This window comes from Giraffa tippelskirchi, chromosome 3 (assembly GCF_054371585.1).
Source record: "Giraffa tippelskirchi isolate mGirTip1 chromosome 3, T2T-mGirTip1v1.2.pri, whole genome shotgun sequence".
Classification (NCBI taxonomy): Eukaryota; Metazoa; Chordata; class Mammalia; order Artiodactyla; family Giraffidae; genus Giraffa; species Giraffa tippelskirchi.
In genome coordinates, this window is record NC_137277.1 from 32,586,474 (window position 1) to 32,607,750 (window position 21,277).

At 47.4% G+C, this 21,277-nt stretch overlaps 1 protein-coding gene across 5 annotated transcripts in view; it reads right to left on the reverse strand.

Annotated features, from left to right (window-relative positions):
• Window positions 1-2,133: 2,133 nt before the first annotated feature.
• The window catches only part of DNAH9 (dynein axonemal heavy chain 9), a 286,190-nt gene continuing 267,046 nt past the window's right edge, over window positions 2,134-21,277 (reverse strand). For all 5 annotated transcript variants that reach the window (XM_081580689.1, XM_081580690.1, XM_081580691.1 and 2 more), the window contains 4 exons: window positions 20,164-20,334; window positions 14,870-15,052; window positions 5,637-6,026; window positions 2,134-2,613 (listed from right to left, as the gene is read on the reverse strand). In XM_081580689.1, coding sequence (XP_081436815.1) covers window positions 2,386-2,613; window positions 5,637-6,026; window positions 14,870-15,052; window positions 20,164-20,334 — 972 coding nt within the window. In that variant the 3' untranslated portion in view covers window positions 2,134-2,385. The remainder of the gene's footprint in view (window positions 2,614-5,636; window positions 6,027-14,869; window positions 15,053-20,163; window positions 20,335-21,277) is intronic.

Here is a 21,277-nt window from a genome sequence, read left to right on the forward strand (position 1 = left end):
GCAATAAAGAACCCGCCTGCCAATGCAGGAGACTGGGTTTGATCCCTGGGTGGGGAGAATCCTCTGGAGGAGGAAATGGCAACCCACTCCAGTATTCTTGCCTGGAAAATCCCCTGGACAGAGGAGCCTGGTAGGCCACAGTCCATGGGGTCACAAAGAGTCAGACGTGACTTGGCGACTCAACAACTCAGTTTTGTTAACACATACATCTTACCCGTCCACTTGTCCTTGTCCTCGAAAGAGACGTGACCCCGGCTGTCCTGCAGTGGTTCAATGAGACCCCTCCCCTTCCCTCTTGGTCCTCCTCTGCCCACTCTTACCATACTGTTCCCAGTGAGGGGCAGACAGGATGATGCTGATGAGGAGGACACAGCTGTCTCCCTGGAAACATGAACTCTAGGCATGAAACTGCAAACTGTAGGCAAAGAGCAGAAAGTGCTTTTCTGGTTGACGCGCAAGAGATGGCTCTCAAGTTGGAATCCCTGGATTCCGGAGGGATATATCACCTCCCTTTTGGCACAAAGATGAGGAGGGAGGCCCCTCTTTCGAGGGTGCGGGAACCACAAGGCAGAAAGCAGGGAGGTCACAGTGGAGTCGGCGTCAGATTCTGTCCTCTCATAGCAGAGGTTTGTAGGAGGGTGGGATATTATGTTTGGAGTAAGCACTTCTCAAAGTGTGGTCCTGGGACCTGCAGCATCGGCAGTTTCTTAGACTTAACCAAGTCAAACACTGAAGGATGCCCACAGACTTTGTTTTCACAAGTCCTCCAGGGGATTTTGATGCCTGCTCAAGATTAAGAACCACTTTTCTAAGTAGCGATTAATTAAAAAATAAGTTTCTCCAAGGATACATGGGAATAAAGATCCTAGAAGGAACAGGGAGCCTGCCCAGACAACAGACAAGCCCCACAAAGGAAGCTTTACAACTCATGAAAACCATCAACTTCATTGGGCATCCAGCGAGAATGTGTTCCACAGGAAAATCGAGGAAACTTGTATGTGAGAAAGCTTTAGGTGAAAAGTTTCTCCTTGGGCCCCTCTTGCTGCTGCTGCTGCTAAGTCACTTCAGTTGTGTCCTACTCTGTGCGACCCCATAGACGGCAGTCCACCAGGCTTCCCCGTCCCTGGGATTCTCCAGGCACGAGTACTGGGGTGGGTTGCCATTTCCTTCTCCAGTGCATGAAAGTGAAAAGTGAAAGTCAAGTAGCTCAGTGGTTTCCAACTCTTAGCGACCCCATGGTCTGCAGCCTACCAGGCTCCTCCATCCATGGGATTTTCTAGGCAAGAGTACTGGAGTGGGATGCCATTGCCTTCTCCTGGGCCCCTCTTAAATGATCCGAAAGATGACGGAGAGTCAAGGAAACAACCTACCTTGTTTGTGGCTTTGTCCTCAGCAAGAAGTAGATGTTAGATAAACATTTGATAAATGCATGTGGGGATTAACTGCAGATAGGTATTGCATATTTGTTGTTGTTCAGTGACTAAGTCATATCTGACTCTTTGCGACCCCATGGGCTGTAGCCCGCCAGGCTCCTCTGTCCCTGTGATTCTCCAGGTAAGAATACTTGAGCAGGTTGCCATTTCCTTCTCCAGGGGATCTTCCCGACCTAGGGATTGAACCTGCATCTCCTGCATTGACCGGGGGATTCTTTACCACTGAGCCACCAGGGAAGCCCAAATTTTGCACCTCCCTTATCCTCTAGAGCAGTGATCAGCAAAATGTGGCTGTTGCCCGTTTTTGTAAATAAAGTTTTAATGAAATGTGGCCACATCCACTCATGTATGTATGTCTGTGGCTCCTTTGGGGTTATAGTGGCAGAGCTAAGCAGTTGCGCAGAAACAATATGCCCTGCAAAACCTAAAATATTTGCTCTCTGATCCTTAACAGAAAAAGTCTGGTGACCCCCCTGATCCAGAGTAATGTGCATATAGATCATCTGGGGCACTTGTTAAAATGCAGACTCTGCCTCACAGGTGAGCCTGGGGCCGCTGACCCACGGACTAGCCGGAAACCTGGGCATTGGATGTGGGGTCACGTAACAATGTCAGGGCTCAGGGGTCAGTGGCTTCTTTCTCTCAGGCTTGTCACAATAACTTATGACCCCGCAACACTCAGAGCCTGGGCCAAACACAGTTGAAGAGCAAATCACTTTATTAGGAAAGGGCCAGTGTTAGGAAACTCTTCTACCCTAGTTCCTAGCTCCATACTCCTCCAGCTTAACCTCACTTTAAGCACTACTCTCCAAGTTCCCCAAAGAAGCTCTTCAGAACTGGGCGTACTGTCCATTTCTTATCTTTCTCTATGGCTGTGGTCTTGGCCCTCACCCACCGGTCCCTCCGGGCAGCCTCCCTCCCAACTTTGCTTCCTTGGGGGCTCTGCAGGAAGCTAAACCTGCAGAAGCAAGGCGACTCCGGCCAGAACCCACTTGGATGGCTTCTCCTTAGTCTTCAGCTGGAAAGTCCACACGTAAGTGGGTCCCCGCTGACGGGTCCTGTACACAGGACAGGGGTAGACACTGCGGCAGTCCTGCTTCTCCGCAGGGATGGCCCTGATGAACATCACAGGCAGGGAGGGTGTCAGCTCCTTCAGCTTCCCCTCGGCAATGATCCCAGCCTAAGGACAAGAATTCGAGAGTGAACCTCTCAGGTCAGGCCCTGTGCCCGGACAGGCAGCCTCGCTCCTGTCATCCAGGAGAGAGCTGGGATGGCCAGGATGCCCCTGGGCCCACCCCCTTGCAAGGTTCTCTCAACAACCCAAAGTGGCATGCACTGCTGTGTGCTAAGTCACTTCAGTTGTGTCCAACTCTGTGCAACGCTATGGACTGTAGCCCACCAGGCTCCTCTGTCCATGCGATTCTCCAGGCAAGAATACTGGAGTGTATCGCCACGTCCTCCTCCAGGGGATCTTCCCAACCCAGGGATCCAACCCTTGTCTCCTATGTCTCCTGCATTAGCAGGCGGGTTCTTTACCACTGAGCCACCAGGGAAGCCCATGCACTGGCGGGGTGCACAACATATTCCTCCTGGTTTTCAGCCTGAATATCTTCTCAAAGCAGAGTTCCAAAAGCTGTCATATATCATATGTAAATGAATCTCTTTAGTGCTTGAATTGCTGTTTTATTTTATCATTCATTTCGTAAGCAAGCTGAATGCACCTATTTGCCAGATGTCATGCTAGGTGCTAGGGACATAAAGCTGAGCAAGACAACAGAGCCTACCGGCATTACCACACACTGTACTTGAAGCTTTACCACGCACACTGAAGACAAGAAGACCTGGCAGTAAAGAAAAAAGCTTCACTTTATTTATGCCAGTGTTTCCCAAACTTACTTTGACCACAAGACCCTTTTCTTGCAACCTATCCATCTCCCACATCACTAGTGTCTTCCGAACACACTTGGGGGGATGATCATCCACAGAGATTCACAGATCCCTCACCTCTGTCCAGGTGACCCTGAACCCCTTATGCTGGTGACAGAGCTTGGTATATATAAAATACACATTTTTTTTTCTTTTTGCCAATGCCCTTGTTTTATGGAGAAGAGGAATTTTGGACATCCTTACCCTTCCCTTTTTGCTCAATGCTTTCTGGGATATAGAATTTGAGGTGTTATTTTTGGTTTTATTATTATCCGGAAACAAGGTAATGAAAAAATGGGAGGTAGTCTGTTGGACTGGAAAAGGTCAGTTTTCATTCCAATTCCAAAGAAGGGCAATGCCAAAGAATGTTCTAACTACCACACGGTTATGCTCATTTCACACACAAGCAAGGTAATGCTCAAAATCCTTCAAGCGAGGCTTCAACAGGACATAAACTGAGAACTTCCAGGTGTACAAGCTGGATTTAGAAAAGGCAGAGGAACTAGAGATCAAATTGCTAACATCTGTTGGATCATAGAAAAAGCAAAGAAATTCCAGAAAAACATCCACTTCTGCTTCATTGACTACACTAAAGCCTTTGACTGTGTGGATCACAACAAACTGGAAAATTCTTAAAGAGATGGCAATATCAGAAGACCACCTTACCTGCCTCCTGCAAAACCTATATGCAGGTCAAGAAGCAACAATTAGAACTGGACATGGAACAAAGGTCTAGTTCAGAATTGGGAAAGGAGTATGGCAAAGCTGTATATTGTCATCCTGCTTATTTAACTTATACACAGATTACATCATGCAAAATGCCAGTGAAAGGTTGTTGCTGAACCATGAAAAGACACCGGGATTCTTGGCCTCCGGAGGAGAAGAATTCAATCCGGGGCCAGAGACGAGGCTTGATTGTTCAGAGCTTTTGTGTAATAAAGTTGTATTAAAGTATGAAGGAGATAGAGAAAGCTTCTGACATAGGCATCAGAAGCAGGCAGAAAGAGTGCCCCCTTGCTAGTCTTCAGCTGGATGTTATATAGTCACTAGCAGTTTGTTAATGAAAGAAAGGAAATGTCTTGAAACTCAGAATGGCACCAGGACCCTCATCCATAAGATGTATTTTGGGATAATCTTGGCACCAGACGAGTCATCCCGGGCCATAAAACGATTGACTCGAGTCATCCCAGGCCATAAAACGATTGACTCGAATCTTGTAGAAAGGCAGATTACCATACAAATAGTTTCATTTACATAGATTAGGGGAACAATGTCTGAGTATAACATACTGGTTTGTCAAGTGGGTTCTGAGCCATTAGGCGGAACTGACTTGGAGACAGAGTTTGGGGTAAATGCATAGTACATTAACATAGCTTAAGACAAACATTTCCATAAGAAGGATGCATTGGTTAACTCAAGGTTTGAGAATAGTTAACTTCAGGTGAAACCAGGTGTCATTATGGCAACACAGTATTGTAAGAGAAACCTCCTTTTAAATTTGTATAGAGAAGGAGAAAAAAAAAATATCACCAGTTTGTTTCCTCCTGCCTCTTAAGAGATAAAAATGTCTGACACCTGCAGCCCATTTCCTCCGTTTGGAGACCCCTGGCCTTCCTGCCTGTTAATCTCTCACCAGACGGAATGCAGCACAAGCTGGAGTCAAGATTGCTGGGAGAAATATCAATAATAACCTCAGATATGCAGTTGACACCTAATGGCAGAAAGCGAAGAGGAACTAAAGAGCCTCTTGATGAAGGTGAAAGAAGAGAGTGAAAAAGCTGACTTAAAACTCAACATTCAAAAAACAGATCATGGCATCCAGTCCCATCACTTCATTGCAAATAGATGGGGAAAAAATGGAAACAGTGATACACTTTATTTTCTTGGACTCCAAAATCACTGCAGATGGTGACTGCAGCCATGAAATTAAAAGATGCTTGTTCCTTGGAAGGAAAGCTATGACAAACCTTGGCGGCACATTAAAAAGCAGAGACATTACTTTGCCAACAAAGGTCCGTATAGTCAAAGCTATGGTTCCTCCAGTAGTCACATATGGATGTGAGAGTTGGACCATAAAGAAGGCTGAGTGCTGAAGAATTGATGTTTTCAAACTGTGGCTGCAGGGAAATGATCTGACAGCCTCAAAGAGAGATTATCCAGGACAGAAGTCTCCAGGGCACCCCTTTTAGCAATTGGACTTTACGGGAGGGGGCCATGTGTGTGTAATCAGCCTACAGGTGATGCCCTTTGCCCCTCCACCCCCAACCCGGGGTCTACCTGTGTGTCCCAGCGAGCGCCTTCCATGAAGAGGCCATGCACGTAGGCCCCTTCCCCGGGGGGACTCCTGAACTCCTCCCTGTTCTTCTTCGTCACGTCACACTGTAGGGCCATCTGGTCCAGAGGCCACTCGTTTCGGTGGGCCGTGGACTGCATGATGGCCGTCAGGAAGGACTGGGGGTTGAAGAAGCCCGTCAGCCACACAGTCGAGGGCATGGCGAAGTCGCCCGTCCAGGCCTCCAGCTCCTTGATCCGGTTAAGCAGGTCCATAAACCAGGCTGCCAGGCCTGCCGTGGAAGGGTAGGCTCGTCTGGCCCATGACTCTGGCACCGTGTCCAGGTACAGGGCATTCTGTAAGCTCTCCATGTCGCTGGTCATGGTCAGCTCTCCCTGAAGACAAACAGCCGAAGGGGAAAAAGTGAGGGGTGGCAGGCCCCTGGAAACAGCTGGCCTTGGGGATGTTGGGGAAGACTGGAGATGACTGCAGAGGTGGGCGACCCAGTGATGGTCCCTGTCTAGCCCTTGATTTGTATGTTTGTCTCATAGAGGCTGGTCCTTTAAAACTTTCCCTGCTCCAGTGATATCAGAGTCTACACCTATCCACCGACAGTAGTTTAGGTCTGGACCTAAAACTACTATGGGTTCCACACTGATTCCATGCTCAGTTGCTCACTTGAGTTCGACCCTTTGTGACCCCATGGACTGCAAGCTGCCAGGCTCCTCTGTCCATGGAATTTTCCGATCAAGAATACTGGAGTGGGTTGCCATTTCCTTCTCCAGGGGATCTTCCAGACCCAGGGATCAAACCTGTGTCTCCTGCATTGGCAGGCAGATTCTTTACCACTGAGCCACCAGGGAAGCCCATACTGATTCTACCTGACCCTAAAGTTTGGGCTCCTCTGTTCTCCAGCCTCTGCAGCAGCCTCTGCTGGCCCAGGACTCTGGCACTGTGTCCAGATACAGGGTGTTCTGTAAGTTCTCCATGTCGCTGCTCACGGTCAGCCCTCCCTGAAGACAAACAGCCAGAGGGGAGGGGGCAATGTGTGTGTAATCAGCCTGCAGGCGATGCACTTTGCACCTCCCCACCCCCACTCCGGGGTCTACCTGGGTGTCCCAGTTAGTGCCTTCCATGAAGAGCACCTTTCTTCAGAAAAGCAAGATGCCAAAGCCAGGAGGATCTATATTCCCCCAAGTCAAGAATTTCCTTCAGAAACCAAGCTATTAGAGACATAGCCAACTTTTAGGGACCCTCTTGCAATTGCTGGATGAAATTTGTGAAGGAAGATTGACAATGAAAACTGTCTTTAAACTTTGTAACCTTAGTTATGCCAAGGATCTACAGTTTCTTGAAGGTGTCATCTCTACTTCAGTGGTTTCTGCACAGGAAATAGGGTACCCAACAAGGCCTGCCATGTGTGATATGACGACCATCAGCATTATGAAGCTATTTAAGCACAAGTGACTTAAAATTGAGGCTTCCCAGGTGACTCAGTGGTAAAGAATCCTCCTGCCAACATAGGAAATACGGGTTTGATCCCTGGGTCAGGAAGATCCCCTGGAGGAGGAAATGGCAACCCATTCAAGTATTCCTGCCTGGAAAATCCCATGGACAGAGGAGCCTGGTGGCTACAGTCCATGGGGTCACAAAGAGTTGGACTTTGTTCAGTGACTGAGCATGCATGCATGACTTAGAATTATAAAATTAAATATCAGTTCCTTCATGGCAGTTCATGTCCACAGCAGTCACGTGTGCTCTTATTAGCACAGACGTGGAATCTTCCCATCATCACAGAGAGATCTATTGAACAGCACTGTTCTAAACAGAAAGGCCTAGTTTTCTGTTTGCTAATTAAATTGCACTGTGTATGTTTTTGTCAGGGTTGTGTTAAAAATCCTGTATGTTGCAACTTTAATAAAACCTGTTTATAGACATATAAGAATACATGCTTGCTAAACTGTACATAAAAAGATACGTAGACAAACCAGCATTCATTACAAAAATAAATAAATAAATAAAGTCCAATAGACTTAAAAGAAAAAAAGATACAGGATGTATTTAATTTTCCTTTTAAAATAAAAATTTTAAGTTTTCAATGGCTAATACACTCACATAAAGTGCTCTTATAAATAATACACCAAATACATTTGCTTCTCCACCACAGTGTTATGGGTTCTCTTGAGTCTGGGTGCATCTGTGGAAGTATGCTGTACTTGTGAATGCTGTCATGAGTCGATGGGAAGGTAAGGTCTCCCACCCTGGGTTCGTCCTACAACAGGACCTAACAGAACTGGGTCAGCACTACTGGAAAAACTAGGATGAAAATGTCCCAGTCCTTTGGCACGTCTCTGATGGCTGTGGCAGAGAGACTGGTAGAGATGTACTCAGATGGAGCCCTGGACTCTGCCAGCCACTGTCATTTGCTGGTACAGAGAAGTCCTTTGTTGCCTGGTTATCTCCTCTAGCCAATTCAACCCCTTAATTCCGTGTGACCTTGTCTCACACAGAGATGTGCCACTTCTGAAAACTGAGGTCCTGTAAACCTCCATTTCTCTGATATGTGTTGTAGAAGTCATGTGCTTAAGAATGAAGTAAATGCAATATTAGGGCAGTGAGACTCTTCTGTAAGACACTGTAACGATGGGTCATGTCATTATGTTGTTGTTTAGTTGCTAAGTCATGTCCAACTCTTTGTGACCCCATGGACTGTAGCTGCCAGGCTCCTCTGCCCATTGGATTTCCCAGGCAAGAATACTGGAGTGGGTTGCCATTTCCTTCTCCAGGGGATCTTCCCAACACAGGGATCGAACCTGCATCTTCTGTGTCTCCTGCATCGGTGGGTGGATTTACCACTGAGCCACCATTTACCATGGGAAGCCCCCATGTCATTATCCATTTGTCCAAATCCATAGAACGTACAATACCAAGAGTGAATCCTAAGGTAAACCGTAGGTGACTTTGAGGATTGTGATGAAAGTGTGGATTTAGCTGTAACTAACAGACTGCTCTGGTGGTGATGTTGATGGTGGGGAGGCTGTTTGGGGGGGGGAGGCGAGGAGTAAATGGGAACTCACTGTACCTTCTGTTCAATTTTGCTGTGAACCTAAAACTGCCCTAAAAAATAAAGTCAGATAATAAAAAATGTGTATGCAATACTTAATTGTTAACACTCTTCAGAAATCTAAAGTTATTTTGACAGCAGGGAAGCACAAAACGTGTAACTTGGCTTTCTTAAAAATTTCTCACATCCGCTTATAAGTTATTCTGACAGCGAGTTATTCTGACATACTAATTGAATGTGCGAGTGATGGAGCCTTAAGGAAGATGTCATCTCTTACATTCTGCTCGTTTGAGAGCGAAACAGGAACAATTTTGGAAAAGAAGAAGCCATTCATCTGGTGGTTAGGATTCTGAACTCAGATCTTCCCACGACCTCAAGTGGAAGTAGAAACAACTTATTTTCAGAGGAGGGGTCAAGAAGAACCCAGAGAGAGCCCTACGCTAAATTAGCGGTGCTGCTGCTGCTGGTGCTAAGTCGCTTCAGTCGTGTCTGACTCTGTGCGACCCCATAGACGGCAGCCCACCAGGCTCCGCCGTCCCTGGGATTCTCCAGGCAAGAACACTGGAGTGGGTTGCCATTTCCTTCTCCAATGCATGAAAGCGAAAAGTGAAAGTGAAGTCGCTCTGTCCTATCCGACTCTTCGCGACCCCAAGGACTGCAGCCTACCAGGCTCCTCCATCCATGGGATTTTCCAGGCAAGAGTACTGGAGTGGGTCTAAATTAGCGCAGTGTAACTCAAATCCCTTTCTTAGAAGAAGAGGAATAAACCTACAGACTCTGGGACAGCACTTCCTGGAAGGTGTGCAGAGAAGATTACTCTCCTCAGGCACGGCCAGATTGGTAGAGGCTGGGGTGGGGTGGGGGGTGGGTGCACACAGGAAGCCTCTGGGGCCAAATGGTGGGTAAGGAAGCCTTTCGTGAAGATTTCAGCTACCCACGTAGAGAAACATGCTTCCATCTGCTCACCCCGACATCCTCAAACTCCTTCTGCCTGGGTCGTGTCGAACACAGACAGATTAAATGCTTATTATTTGTTCACAGGTCAAGAGTCAACAGAAAGAAAACATACAAAGAAAACGCTAAATCCTTAAAAAGATGCCACGCTTCGGGTCCTGTGATTGGCCTGTCCTGTGTCCACGCTGCAGGGAAACGGGAGAACTGAAGACTGGGCGGCACTGTATCACAGGTATGAGGGCTACCTGGATGCAGCCTTAAGCACTTTTTTCATCCCTATAAATAAATGTTTTCAGGCTTTCTTTGATATCAGGAGGAGAAGGGGGCAACAGAGGATGAGATGGTTGCATGGCATCACTGACTCAATGGACATGAATTTGAGCAAACTCCGAGAGACCCAGAAGGACAGGGAAGCCTGGCGTGCTGCAGTCCACGGGGTCACAAAGAATCGGACACGACTGAGCGACTAAACGACTGAACAACAACAAAAATAGAAACATGATTTTCTCTCTAATCCTTCATCGCTTTAAGTGAGGAAGCTTGTGGGAAGTGCAGGTTCACAGACTCCAGTCCAAACTGAAGGACTCTGGACAGCCAGAAAAGGTCCCTTCTTGGGAGTGGGAAGTGGCTGGTGTTCTGGACTCACGGGCACGTGGCCAGTGTCCACACCACGGTGTCAGCAATGCCCACACATGCCCTTCTCCGGGGGCTACAGGCTGCCCCCTGTCCTGAGGGTCAGCCCCGGTCCTCCCTTCCTTCCCTACAAATATGGTCTTTGCAACCAGCTGTCATTCATATGAGATGCAGGGGGTGATGAGATAGGGAGGGAAGTCAGGGAATTATGTGGGTTCCACCCCTGCCAGTCTGGTGCCCAGACTGCGGGTAACAGCAGCTGGTCCATCCATGCACTTTAGCAGGCACATGGGCCAGGGCAGCTGCCTGCGTGGTGGTGATCATCAGTCACCAAATGGCCAAAGCAAGAGCTGAACTTGCTTTGTATTAAGTCAATATATAATGGACGAAAGTAAAGAGCTGGAACAGTCCCTCAAGTCCTCAAGCTGGGCTATAAGTCTGAACATCTTTCACATGTTTAGAAAAACAGAATCTGTCAGTCAGGAGGGGCATTAGCCAGTGAAGTATGGGGGGGGCGGGGGCAGGGGGTGAAGGGGGAACTGTTTGATGCCATCATCTGAATAATAAAAAACAGCTCCCAGTCCCAGATGCTGAGCTGGCCAGGACTCCATCTAAGAGAGCATGACCCAAATGAAATGTAACAAAAGTTGTGAATGGGTAATTTTACATTTAAAATTTACAAAGTTGGGACTTGCCTCATAGTCCAGTGGTTTAGGATCTGCCTGGCAAAGCAGGGGACGCAGGTTCAATCCCTGCTTGGGGAACTAAGATCCCACATGCTTCGGAGCAACTAAGCCTACATGAGGCAACAAACGCGCTGTGTGCTGCAACTAAGACTGGATGCAGCCAAATAAGTTAAAAATAAATATTTTAAAAATTCAAAAAATTATGTGTGTGTAATTTTACATTTTCTGGTAGGCACTTAAAAAAATTTAAAGAGGTGAATTTAATTTTCATAATATGTTACTTAATGTAATATATTTAAAATGTCAGATATTCTAATATGCAATCAATATAAAAATTATTAATAGGGTATTTTCCCTTTTTTGCCCTATATCTCTGCAATCAGGCATTTAACTGACACTTGTAGCACATCTCGGTACGGACTAGGCACATTTCAAGTGCTAACCTGTCCTTCATGGCTACCATCCTGGATGTGTGTGCTTAGCTGCTCAATCGTGTCAGATTCTTTGCAACCCATGGACTGTAGCCTGCCAGGCTCCTCTGTCCATGGGAATTCTCCAGGCAAGAATACTGGAGTGGGTTGCTGTGTCCTTCTCCAGGGGATCTTCCTGACCCAGGGATTGAAACTGGGTCTCCTGCATTGGCAAGTGGATTCTTTACCATCTGAGCCACCAGAGAAGCCCCCCATCCTAGACAGTACATAAGAATTTAGCTTCTCCTGTAGTTTTCTTACATAGGCAGAGATTTTCTGGGCAAGTTGCCATCAGTAGATCCTTTGAAAGTTATAACCCAGTTGATTGTAAAGGAATAAAGTGACAGTGGAGAGTTTCATACATCAGGCTTTTGTGTGTTTGGTTAATATGAGTCAGTACCTTTGACCAATCAGCTCTGGTATTCTCACACGACCCGGCCCTTCATTGTGAAAGGCTGAGAGCCAGGTGTCTGACTCTTTCCTGAATTCCTCTCTGTGGGAACGTGGCTGTGGATGGTAGACCTCACCCAGAGGATTACTTCTGCATGCTGTGTGCTGTGGGGTCCACATTCCTCAGGGGTTTGAGTGCCTCTCAGTTCAGCTAGTTCCTTTTGGGTAGCAGAGGAGTTGCTCTTTTCTTCCTTTTGAAGTTTACCATATCGCTCTTACTCATCTGAGTGGACTTTGCTCTAGCCAAAGCAAGTTAACTCTTAGAACAGGCTTAGGGCTACTCAGCAGATTCTTATTATCAGCTATCATAATTCTACCCTTCCTCCAAAGCCCCCTGGATGCCACTTCTCCTCCCACACACTTGTCTCTTCCCTTTTCCTCCTACCTCCTTGCAATCAGTCATGCCTGGTACTGTGATCATTTTTTGTGTTTCTTGTCCCACCAGACTGTCCATCTGGAGAGGAAGGCTCCCATTGGTCTCCACTGCCTCCTCCAGGGTGAAGTGAGAGCTGAGGCTGCCCGTCCACCAGCCCTCTCAAGCTAGACTGGAAGAAAAGAGCAACTCCCTCCCCACCCCCTTCATCCTCACCCAGGCATGCTCTGAAATTCATGACACCAAACCCCAGCAAAAACTCTTGGAAGAAAAATGAGCGAGTGAATTGGAAGCTGGATGGGTAAACAGACTGTGCCAAACTGCATGGATTCAATAAACTAAGATTGCAACAAACCAACTCAAGATAATTACTAATATCGACCTGCATATCTCAGGAACCAAGCCACATAAAATGACAGCCAAGGTCCTCATTTACATTTGAGGTTGTTCTATGAAATTCTGTATTTCCTTTGATTGCAAGCTGGTGTGTAATTTTAAAACATTATTGAGCAGCATGAATCTTCAGTATCTCTCCCCATCCCTCTTTTATCCTTATTTCCTTCTATCCATATTGGGGCAGAAGGCAAATTAACAGATTAAAAAAAAAAAAACTCACTCAGGTTTCTCAGCCTACTTCACAGTTTCTATGTGACTACACATGAAGACGCTCACAGCTGTGTGTCCACTGCATGCATGACGGTGGTCATATAACTCCAAGAGCCAGATGCGAGGGCAGCAGCGTATCACAGCCCTAGATGTCCAGGGCTGGACTGAGCTTCCTCCTCCAGCTACGAAACTGGGTTCATCCTTTCCCTCTGCCTGGAGATACAACTCTTTTAATAAGTGTGCCATTGTAAACTGACAGTAGTTGCCTTCCTCAGCTCCTATACGGCAGCAGGCCCTCCCACTTGCCTGTTGTCCAGGTGAATGGTTTTAACAGGGCTTTTCCATTAGGCTTTGTGCTGGGCACTTGATGGAATTTTCTGATGGTGAATGAAGTAGATGTGTTTAATAACTGGTGGTATAAATAACGGACTCTCTCATTGCTCGTGAGAAATAGCAGAGCTTGTGTAGCATCTTGGACGTCTCACATAACCATGAGGTTGCAAAAGATTAAAATTCTTTCCTTTCCTCTGATCATTGTTGTTATTCAGTTGCTAAGTCATGTCTGACTCCTTGTGACCCTGTGGACTGCAGCAAGCCAAGTTTCCCTGTTCTTCACTATCTCCCAGAGTTTGCTCAAACTCATGTCCATTGAGTTGGCAATGCCATTCAACCATCTAATCCTGTTGCCCTCTTCTCCTCCTGCCCTCAATTTTTCCCATTATCAGGGCCTTTTCCTATGAGTCGGGTCTTCACATCAGGTGGCCAAAGTATTGGAGCTTCAGCTTAAGCACCAGTCTTTCCAATGAAGGACTTCCTCTGATGGGGCAGTAATAATACCGTAAGTCCTCTACATATGAACCTTTAAGTTGTGAACTTTCAAAGATGCCAATGTCAGGCATCTATCCACGTCAGGCATGAGTGACATTGCAGCTTGCCCTCTGTCGCCTATTGCTGATGACCCTTCAGCTCTACCATCTCCCTCCTCCTCTCCCTCTCCCATCAGTAACTTTTCCTGCTTGTTCACTTGATACCAGCCCTGTGTGCCAGCTGTTGTGCTGGACAACTGTACTTTTTAAGATACCGTGATGTAAGATTAAAAATGTTTTATTTTTTGTATTTTTTTTTTTATGTGTGAAAAGTATTATAAACCTATTGCAGTACAATGCTATATAGCCAATTGTGTTAGTTGGGTACCTAGGCTAACTTTGTTGGGTTTATGAGCCAAGCGGACTTATAAATTCGCTCTCGGAATGGAACTCATTTGTATGTACTTCACTTCTGGGTGCTTGCCACATGTAGGCATTGTTCTCAACATTCTGCGTTGTTATCATTTAGTCACTCAGTCATGTCTGACTCTTTGCAACCAACCCCATGGACTGTAGCCCGCCAGGCTCCTCTGTCCATGGGGATTCTCCAGGCAGGAACACTAGAGTGGGTTGCCATGCCCTCCTCCAGGGGATCTTGCCTACCCATGGATGGAACCTGCGTCTCCTGCATTGGCAGATAGATTCCTTAGCACTGAGCCACCAGGGAAACCCATGTAAACAGAGTTTTTTAATCCCTCCCAAAGACCCCCGAGGCAGGACCACTTGCCCTGTTTTATAGGTGAAGGAACTGGGACGGGGTGGGGCTTAAGTCACTCTGAGGCCACACGCTGAGGACACAGTAGAGCGGGGAGGTGGTCTGGGATGTCTAGACCCTGTGCTTCGATGCAGCAGCACACACACTTCTACCTCCTGCAAAAGCAACGCCACCCACATCAGCAGAAGACACTGGGTGTCGACCTCTCTTCTGCCTGGAGCTCAGGGCGTGTGGGCTCTGGGCAGCTTGCTCATCACAGCTCAGTCTACCTGCCCAGTTTCTGGCTCCGGAGCCTGTGTCACCCACCCCTGTGGCCCAGGCACACTCTGTTTCTAGAAGGGGCACCTTCCTGGGTGGTGAGGCTGCTGTGACCACTGCGCTCCAGCTCCCCGGAGCCCTGACCCAGCCCAGCCTCACCCACCTTTAGTCCGAGGTCCAGCTCCCGCAAGGAGCGCTGCATCTGTCTGGTGAGCACGTTCATCCGCTCGCACTCCTGGAGCGTCACGGCCACGTAAGGGGTGCACTCCTCCGCCCTGGCCATCAGCTCTGGGAGGTTAAACTCATCGGTCACCCGCTCCAGCATTTCCTCCAGGACCGCCTTGACCTGCCCCACAACGGGAAACACGTGGTTAGGACAAGGCTCCAGCTTCTCCCTTGAAGGAGGACATGGCAACCCACTCCAGTGTTCTTGCCTGGAGAATCCCACAGACAGAGGAGCCTGGTGGGCTACAGGTCACAAAAGAGTCAAACACAACTGAGTGACTCACACACACCCTGGGAGGCTGAGTCTGCCATTTTGAAGTAGGTCTAGGAGCTCAATCAGCAGACAAAGAAAAATGAAAAATGAGAAAGTGCAGGTTTAATAGAACGTGTGGCTGGCAGGGGCAGGGAAGGGGGCTGGAGGGTAGAGAGAAGGGGCCAGGGAGCCAGTGCCAGCCGTTCCCGGAGTCAGGCGAGCAGGTGGACGTGTGTGGTGGACGCCGTTCTGGCTCCTTCATCTCATCCCCCTCTTCTAGTAACAGGGCCGCGTGTCCTTTTGTGAAAATACCTTTCCCCCCGCTGTTTGGGTGCACAGTCCATGCCCAGCCCTCTCATGACTCAAGTGAGCCAATCAGATGATGTTTTCCAGGAGTGTGAGAACTGAACCTCAAGCCAGGCAGGTGCAGAGAGCGGAGGGAAGTGCTCTGAAAGGATGGTCCACCCTTCTTCCTCCCAGGGACCCGGAGTCACTGTGGTTTCTGTCCTTTCTTGGGCGGATTCCTTCGATACAATGAGCTATTTCTTGCCTGTTGCAGCCAAATTGGTCTCTGTTCCTCACAACCAAAGAACCCTGACTGAGTTAACGCAGTGCTGTTGTGTATTACCCGTGTGAGTTTAAGCAAGTCCTTTAGGCCTCCATTTTCTCACCTATAAAAATTTCCACAGTGTCTTTCTCCCCCACCAACTCCCGGGGCTGGTGAAGAGATCAAAACCAAAAGAGGTTTGATGAATGTGGCGGCATCTGAAAGCTAGAAAGAACTCTATATATGTACGAGATTATTAATATTCACTTTGCCTTGTGTTGTTAACAGACAATGCGTTCTCTAGGAAAAGAGCTGATGTTAGAAAAAAGAAAGTTAAAAACTCATTGCCGTGTCACAAATGGGTCTCTGGTGCTGTCACAGCGAAAACTAGGATGGAATTTTAATGGTACCTGGAAGCTGCTGCTGGACTGGAAGACAAATTGCTAAAACTACATCACACCTCTGTCTGTGGAGCTAAATTGGAAGAAACAGCCCTGTATCAGCGAGCTGCCATTTGGACATTATTCACAAAGAAAGGAAAAGACAGTCTGGAGTTAACTGTTTCAAAACACGGTGAAGGTGGGGACACAGAGGTCTCTCTGTCACTGATCAGATCGTGGAGGATTTGGAGATCCTGCCTGAGGAGGGAGCAGATCCTCAGACATAAAGAGGACCCTTCAGACGGGGGCAGAGGGTGCCCAGGGGTGTGGTCTACCTCATTTCTGCAAGCAAACACCTCTGATAATAAATGCTTATCATGGAAATCTAAATACTACATATTTAATCTAAATATTTAATCTGATATTAAAAGCAAAATCCTCCCCCAAATTTGCCTCTTCCCTCAAAGAGGGAAAGAAAACCCACTGTGAATTATTGGTTTATAATTTCTGCAGGTGCTCTTCAATGCATATAACTCTATCTATCCATCACCCCCATCCATCCATCCATCCATCCATCCGTCCGTCCATCCGTCCATCCGTCCATCCATCCATCCGTCCATCCATCCATCCGTCCGTCCATCCATCCGTCCGTCCATCCGTCCATCCATCCGTCCGTCCGTCCATCCATCCATCCTTCCATCATCCACCCATCATCCATCCATCCATCCGTCCATCCATCCATCCATCCGTCCATCCATCCATCCTTCCATCATCCACCCATCATCCATCCATCCGTCCGTCCATCCGTCCGTCCATCCATCCTTCCATCACCCACCCATCATCCATCCATCCGTCCGTCCATCCGTCCGTCCATCCATCCTTCCATCACCCACCCATCATCCATCCATCCATCCGTCCATCCGTCCGTCCATCCATCCTTCCATCACCCACCCATCATCCATCCATCCATCCGTCCATCCGTCCGTCCATCCGTCCATCCGTCCGTCCATCCATCCATCCTTCCATCATCCACCCATCATCCATCCATCCATCCGTCCATCCATCCATCCATCCGTCCATCCATCCATCCTTCCATCATCCACCCATCATCCATCCATCCGTCCGTCCATCCGTCCGTCCATCCATCCTTCCATCACCCACCCATCATCCATCCATCCGTCCATCCGTCCATCCGTCCGTCCGTCCATCCATCCTTCCATCACCCACCCATCATCCACCCATCATCCATCCATCCGTCCATCCATCCATCCATCCGTCCGTCCATCCTTCCATCACCCACCCATCATCCACCCATCATCCATCCATCCATCTGTCCATCCATCCATCCGTCCGTCCATCCATCCATCCTTCCATCATCCATCCATCCATCCGTCCATCCGTCCGTCCATCCGTCCATCCATCCATCCTTCCATCACCCACCCATCATCCATCCATCCGTCCGTCCATCCGTCTGTCCATCCATCCTTCCATTACCCACCCGTCATCCACCCACCCATCTCCACGTTTACACGTCTGTCCCATCTTCCTTCCTGCCTCACTTCTTCCCTCTATCCCTTCCTCTCCCTCCCTCTCCACTTCTTTCTCTATCAATCGCTAATGGAATCATAATACATATAGCTTTTTCAGCTTGTTTTTTCTTGTTTTTGTTTTCTTTTGACTGCTCTTCATGGCAGACCGGCTGTTAGTTTCCCTACTCGGGATCAGTCCCAGCCCCCCTGCAGCGGAAGATTAGAGTTTTAACCCCTGGACATCAGGGAAGTCCCTCAGCTTGCTTTCTTCACCTAAGGATAGATCTTGAACACGTTCCCTTGTTAGTACATATGGAGTTTCCTTGTTTTTGTTTTTAAATAGTATATATTATTTCACTGTTTTGGCATGTGCCAAAATAATTTATTGAGTCATTTCTCCACCGATGGGTATTTAGTTTGCTTGTTTATCATTCCTACTACTATAAACAACTCTGCAATAAAGATATCTATCATAAAATCTGCGCCCTTTTGAGTGTTTCCACTCGTTGAAATCCTAGGAATAGAATTATGCGAAACATATATGAACATTTAAAACTTTAGTAGCTATTGTCAAATTGTTTTATAATGTAAACCTGTATAATAGGCACGAGGGTGCCTGTTTTCTTACGCTCTCACCACTGGATATCCTTATATGGAAAAAAAATCTTTACCATTGTGTGAAACATATTTCACTTAACTTCATTTAGTTACAAGTGATGTTGAGAATATTTTATTATTTTTATTGGCCATTTGTATTATCACGTGAATTTCTTTTGTGTCCTTTTCCCCTTTTCTCTCTTCTCTCTCCTTCTTTTCCTTCCATAGATTAGAACTCTGTGTATTAGTAAAAATCTGCACACTTCCTGATAGCTGTGTTGCAAATGGGTTCTTCTAGTTTGGCAAGTGACCATAGTTCATTCATCTCTCTGTCACACACACACACACACACACTGTTTCTTGAAGTGGTTAGAAGAAGGGGATAAGGAAATTACAAGAACTAGAAACTTACTTGAATGCTTCCCAAAGAATCCTAAGCCTATTATATAGTCCCAGTCTTTTCATTCTTAAGCTAGGAACTTTTTAAAATTAATTAGTTAATTTTATTTATTTATATTTTGGCTGGGCTGGGTCTTTTTGTGTTCCTGCATGCAGGCTTTCTCCAGTTGCGGTGAGTGGAGGCTACTCTTTATTGTGGTGAAGCTAGGAACATTTTTGATACTAGGTGGTTTGACTTTTGAGCCACATAAGCTCCCTTATCTTCCTTTGCTTCTCGAGTTATACCCTATGCATCAAAAAGTCAAACAGGCTGAGTTGCGGGGTTTAGAGCAGCTTTCTCCAAGTAGATTCACCAGCATCACCATCACAAGGCTGCACATTCCTGGGCATCACCCTAGACCTGAGAATCTATCTGAAGCTCCCCAGCTCATTCCGAGGCATATTAAAATTGGAGTCATTTTAATGACATCACTCTATACCTTTAAACAAACATCCAGCTCCTTTACTATCAGTCAGTTTGTTTTCCTGAAGTCAGTCTTTGGGGCCAAAACATTTGATAGCTTCCCAGGTTTCTTAATCCATAATCTTCCAAGTACCAGAGAATCTCTAATTTAGGGAAACCTTCATCCCGTCTCCCCTCTGCAGTCCTGCCTGAGCTGCCTCGTCCTGGGAAGCATCCCAGGCAAGTTTCAGTTTGAGCTCCTTCCTTTTCTGCCCTCTGCTCAGCCCTCATCAGGAACAGAGCTCCCAGGTTGCCTCTCATCACCCTAAACCCACTCCGCACCCTCCTCTGCCCTTCTGCCCAAGAATTCTCCTCCATCTTCCTTTAGTTTTGGGAAGTGCTGTGCTTAGTAGCACTTACTTGTATTTTACGAGGCTCTGGGACTAAGTGTCATTCATACAAAGAGACCACATTTTCATCTGAAACATGAGCGAGTTCACCGGCATCTAGTTGGCAGAGTGAGGGTGGGGTGTTTAAGAACAACTCCCCACCCATCATTACTTAGTTTGCCAAGGAACCATGAGGTCCTTTTCCAGGTCCCCAAACCACAGCTGTTCAGCCCTGCCTTTTCTTCACTTGGGTTGACAAATGGAATAAAACCTGCCTTGGGGTTAGTGGTTCAGTTGGTACAGAATCTGCCTGCAATGCAGGAGACCCAGGTTTGACCACTGGGTTGGGAAGATCCCCTGGAGAAGGAAATAGCAACCACTCCAGGATTCTTGCCTGGAGAATCCCCTGGACAGAGGAGCCTGACGGGATACAGTCCATGGTGTGGCAAAGAGTTGGACACGACTTTCAGTGTTTTTGGGTGGATGAGCAGAGCACCGACACACCGAAAGTGGGTACCTCCTATTAGGTAACCTGAGGGCCCTCTGGGTCACCTGACGGGGCGGGGCCCTAGGAGAGGAATGCTGGACCAGTCGTGGAAGCGGTCTGCCCTGTGCATCCCATCGAGGCCTGCGGGAGAAGCGCCGGCCTGGGCAGTACTGGGCCCCCAGAATATCTTGGGCAAGCCTTCCATGTACCTTTTCTTCTCTCGCGGCCCCTGCTCCTTCTCCGGCCTGGCTATCCCGGGGCTGCAGCTCCAGCACTGTGCGAAAGAGCTTCTCCGACGTCTGGGTCAGGAAGCCAATCTCGGCGTTCGGGTGGAGGCCGTAGAGGTAGGGCGACTCTGGGGGCAGCTGGGCATCTATGTACTGAAAGTCAAGGGCAAGCTCACTTGAAGACCAGTCAGATGTATCTCCCCTCTCCCACCTGACCCGTCCTCTTCAGGGCCCATCTAGAGTGAAGTGGGACTTCCCAGGTGGCTCAGTGGTTGGTAAAGAATCTGCCTGCAATCCAGGAGACTCGGGTTTGATCCCTGGGTCAGGATCAAAGGGCATGGCAACCCACTCGAGTATTCTTGCCTGGCAAATACCATGAACTGAGGAGCCTGGTGGGCTATGGTCCATGGGGTCACAAGAGTCAGACATGACTGAGCACGCAACAGCGACAGACCAGAGGCTAAGTGACAAATGGCTCATTCCTTAAAGGCAAATCCGCGTGTTTCTTTTTGCATTTCTTCCAGCACCCAGCACACACTCCTGGACTCTTGGTAGGTGCCCTATAACCGTCTATTAGCTGACAGATTACAGAGAGGGAAGCCTGCAAACCACCGTATCTTCCATCACCTTCTCCACCCTCTGGTCAAGTTGTTCCACCTACTGACAGTAGGGGGCGCTCATGCACAACTTTCTTGGCTAAAGCTTTCAAAGTGTTTATTTTAAAAATTCCCTTTATTTACTTTCAAGAGTCTTATTGTTTTTAATTTCTTCTCATAGACTTAGTTTTCTGGATTGAGTGACTTTTATGACTTATATTCTTAAGCTTTAGGAGTTAAAAATTTGCATAAAGCTTGTAGTTAACGTTCCTATGACCACTGTTTACCTTAAGTTTGTTATTCAAGAGTTCTTTTAGCAATCTTAAAAATCAAGCAACAAACAAGTTCTTTTTGTTTGTTCTAATTGTCTTTTAATACATTTTCATGGTGGGCTAAATAGGCAAAGATGCATACCTTAAAAATAACTGAAGTAAAAGTAAAATGACCCTGATGCTGGCAAAGATTGAAGGCAGGAGGAGAAGGGGATGACAGGGTATGAG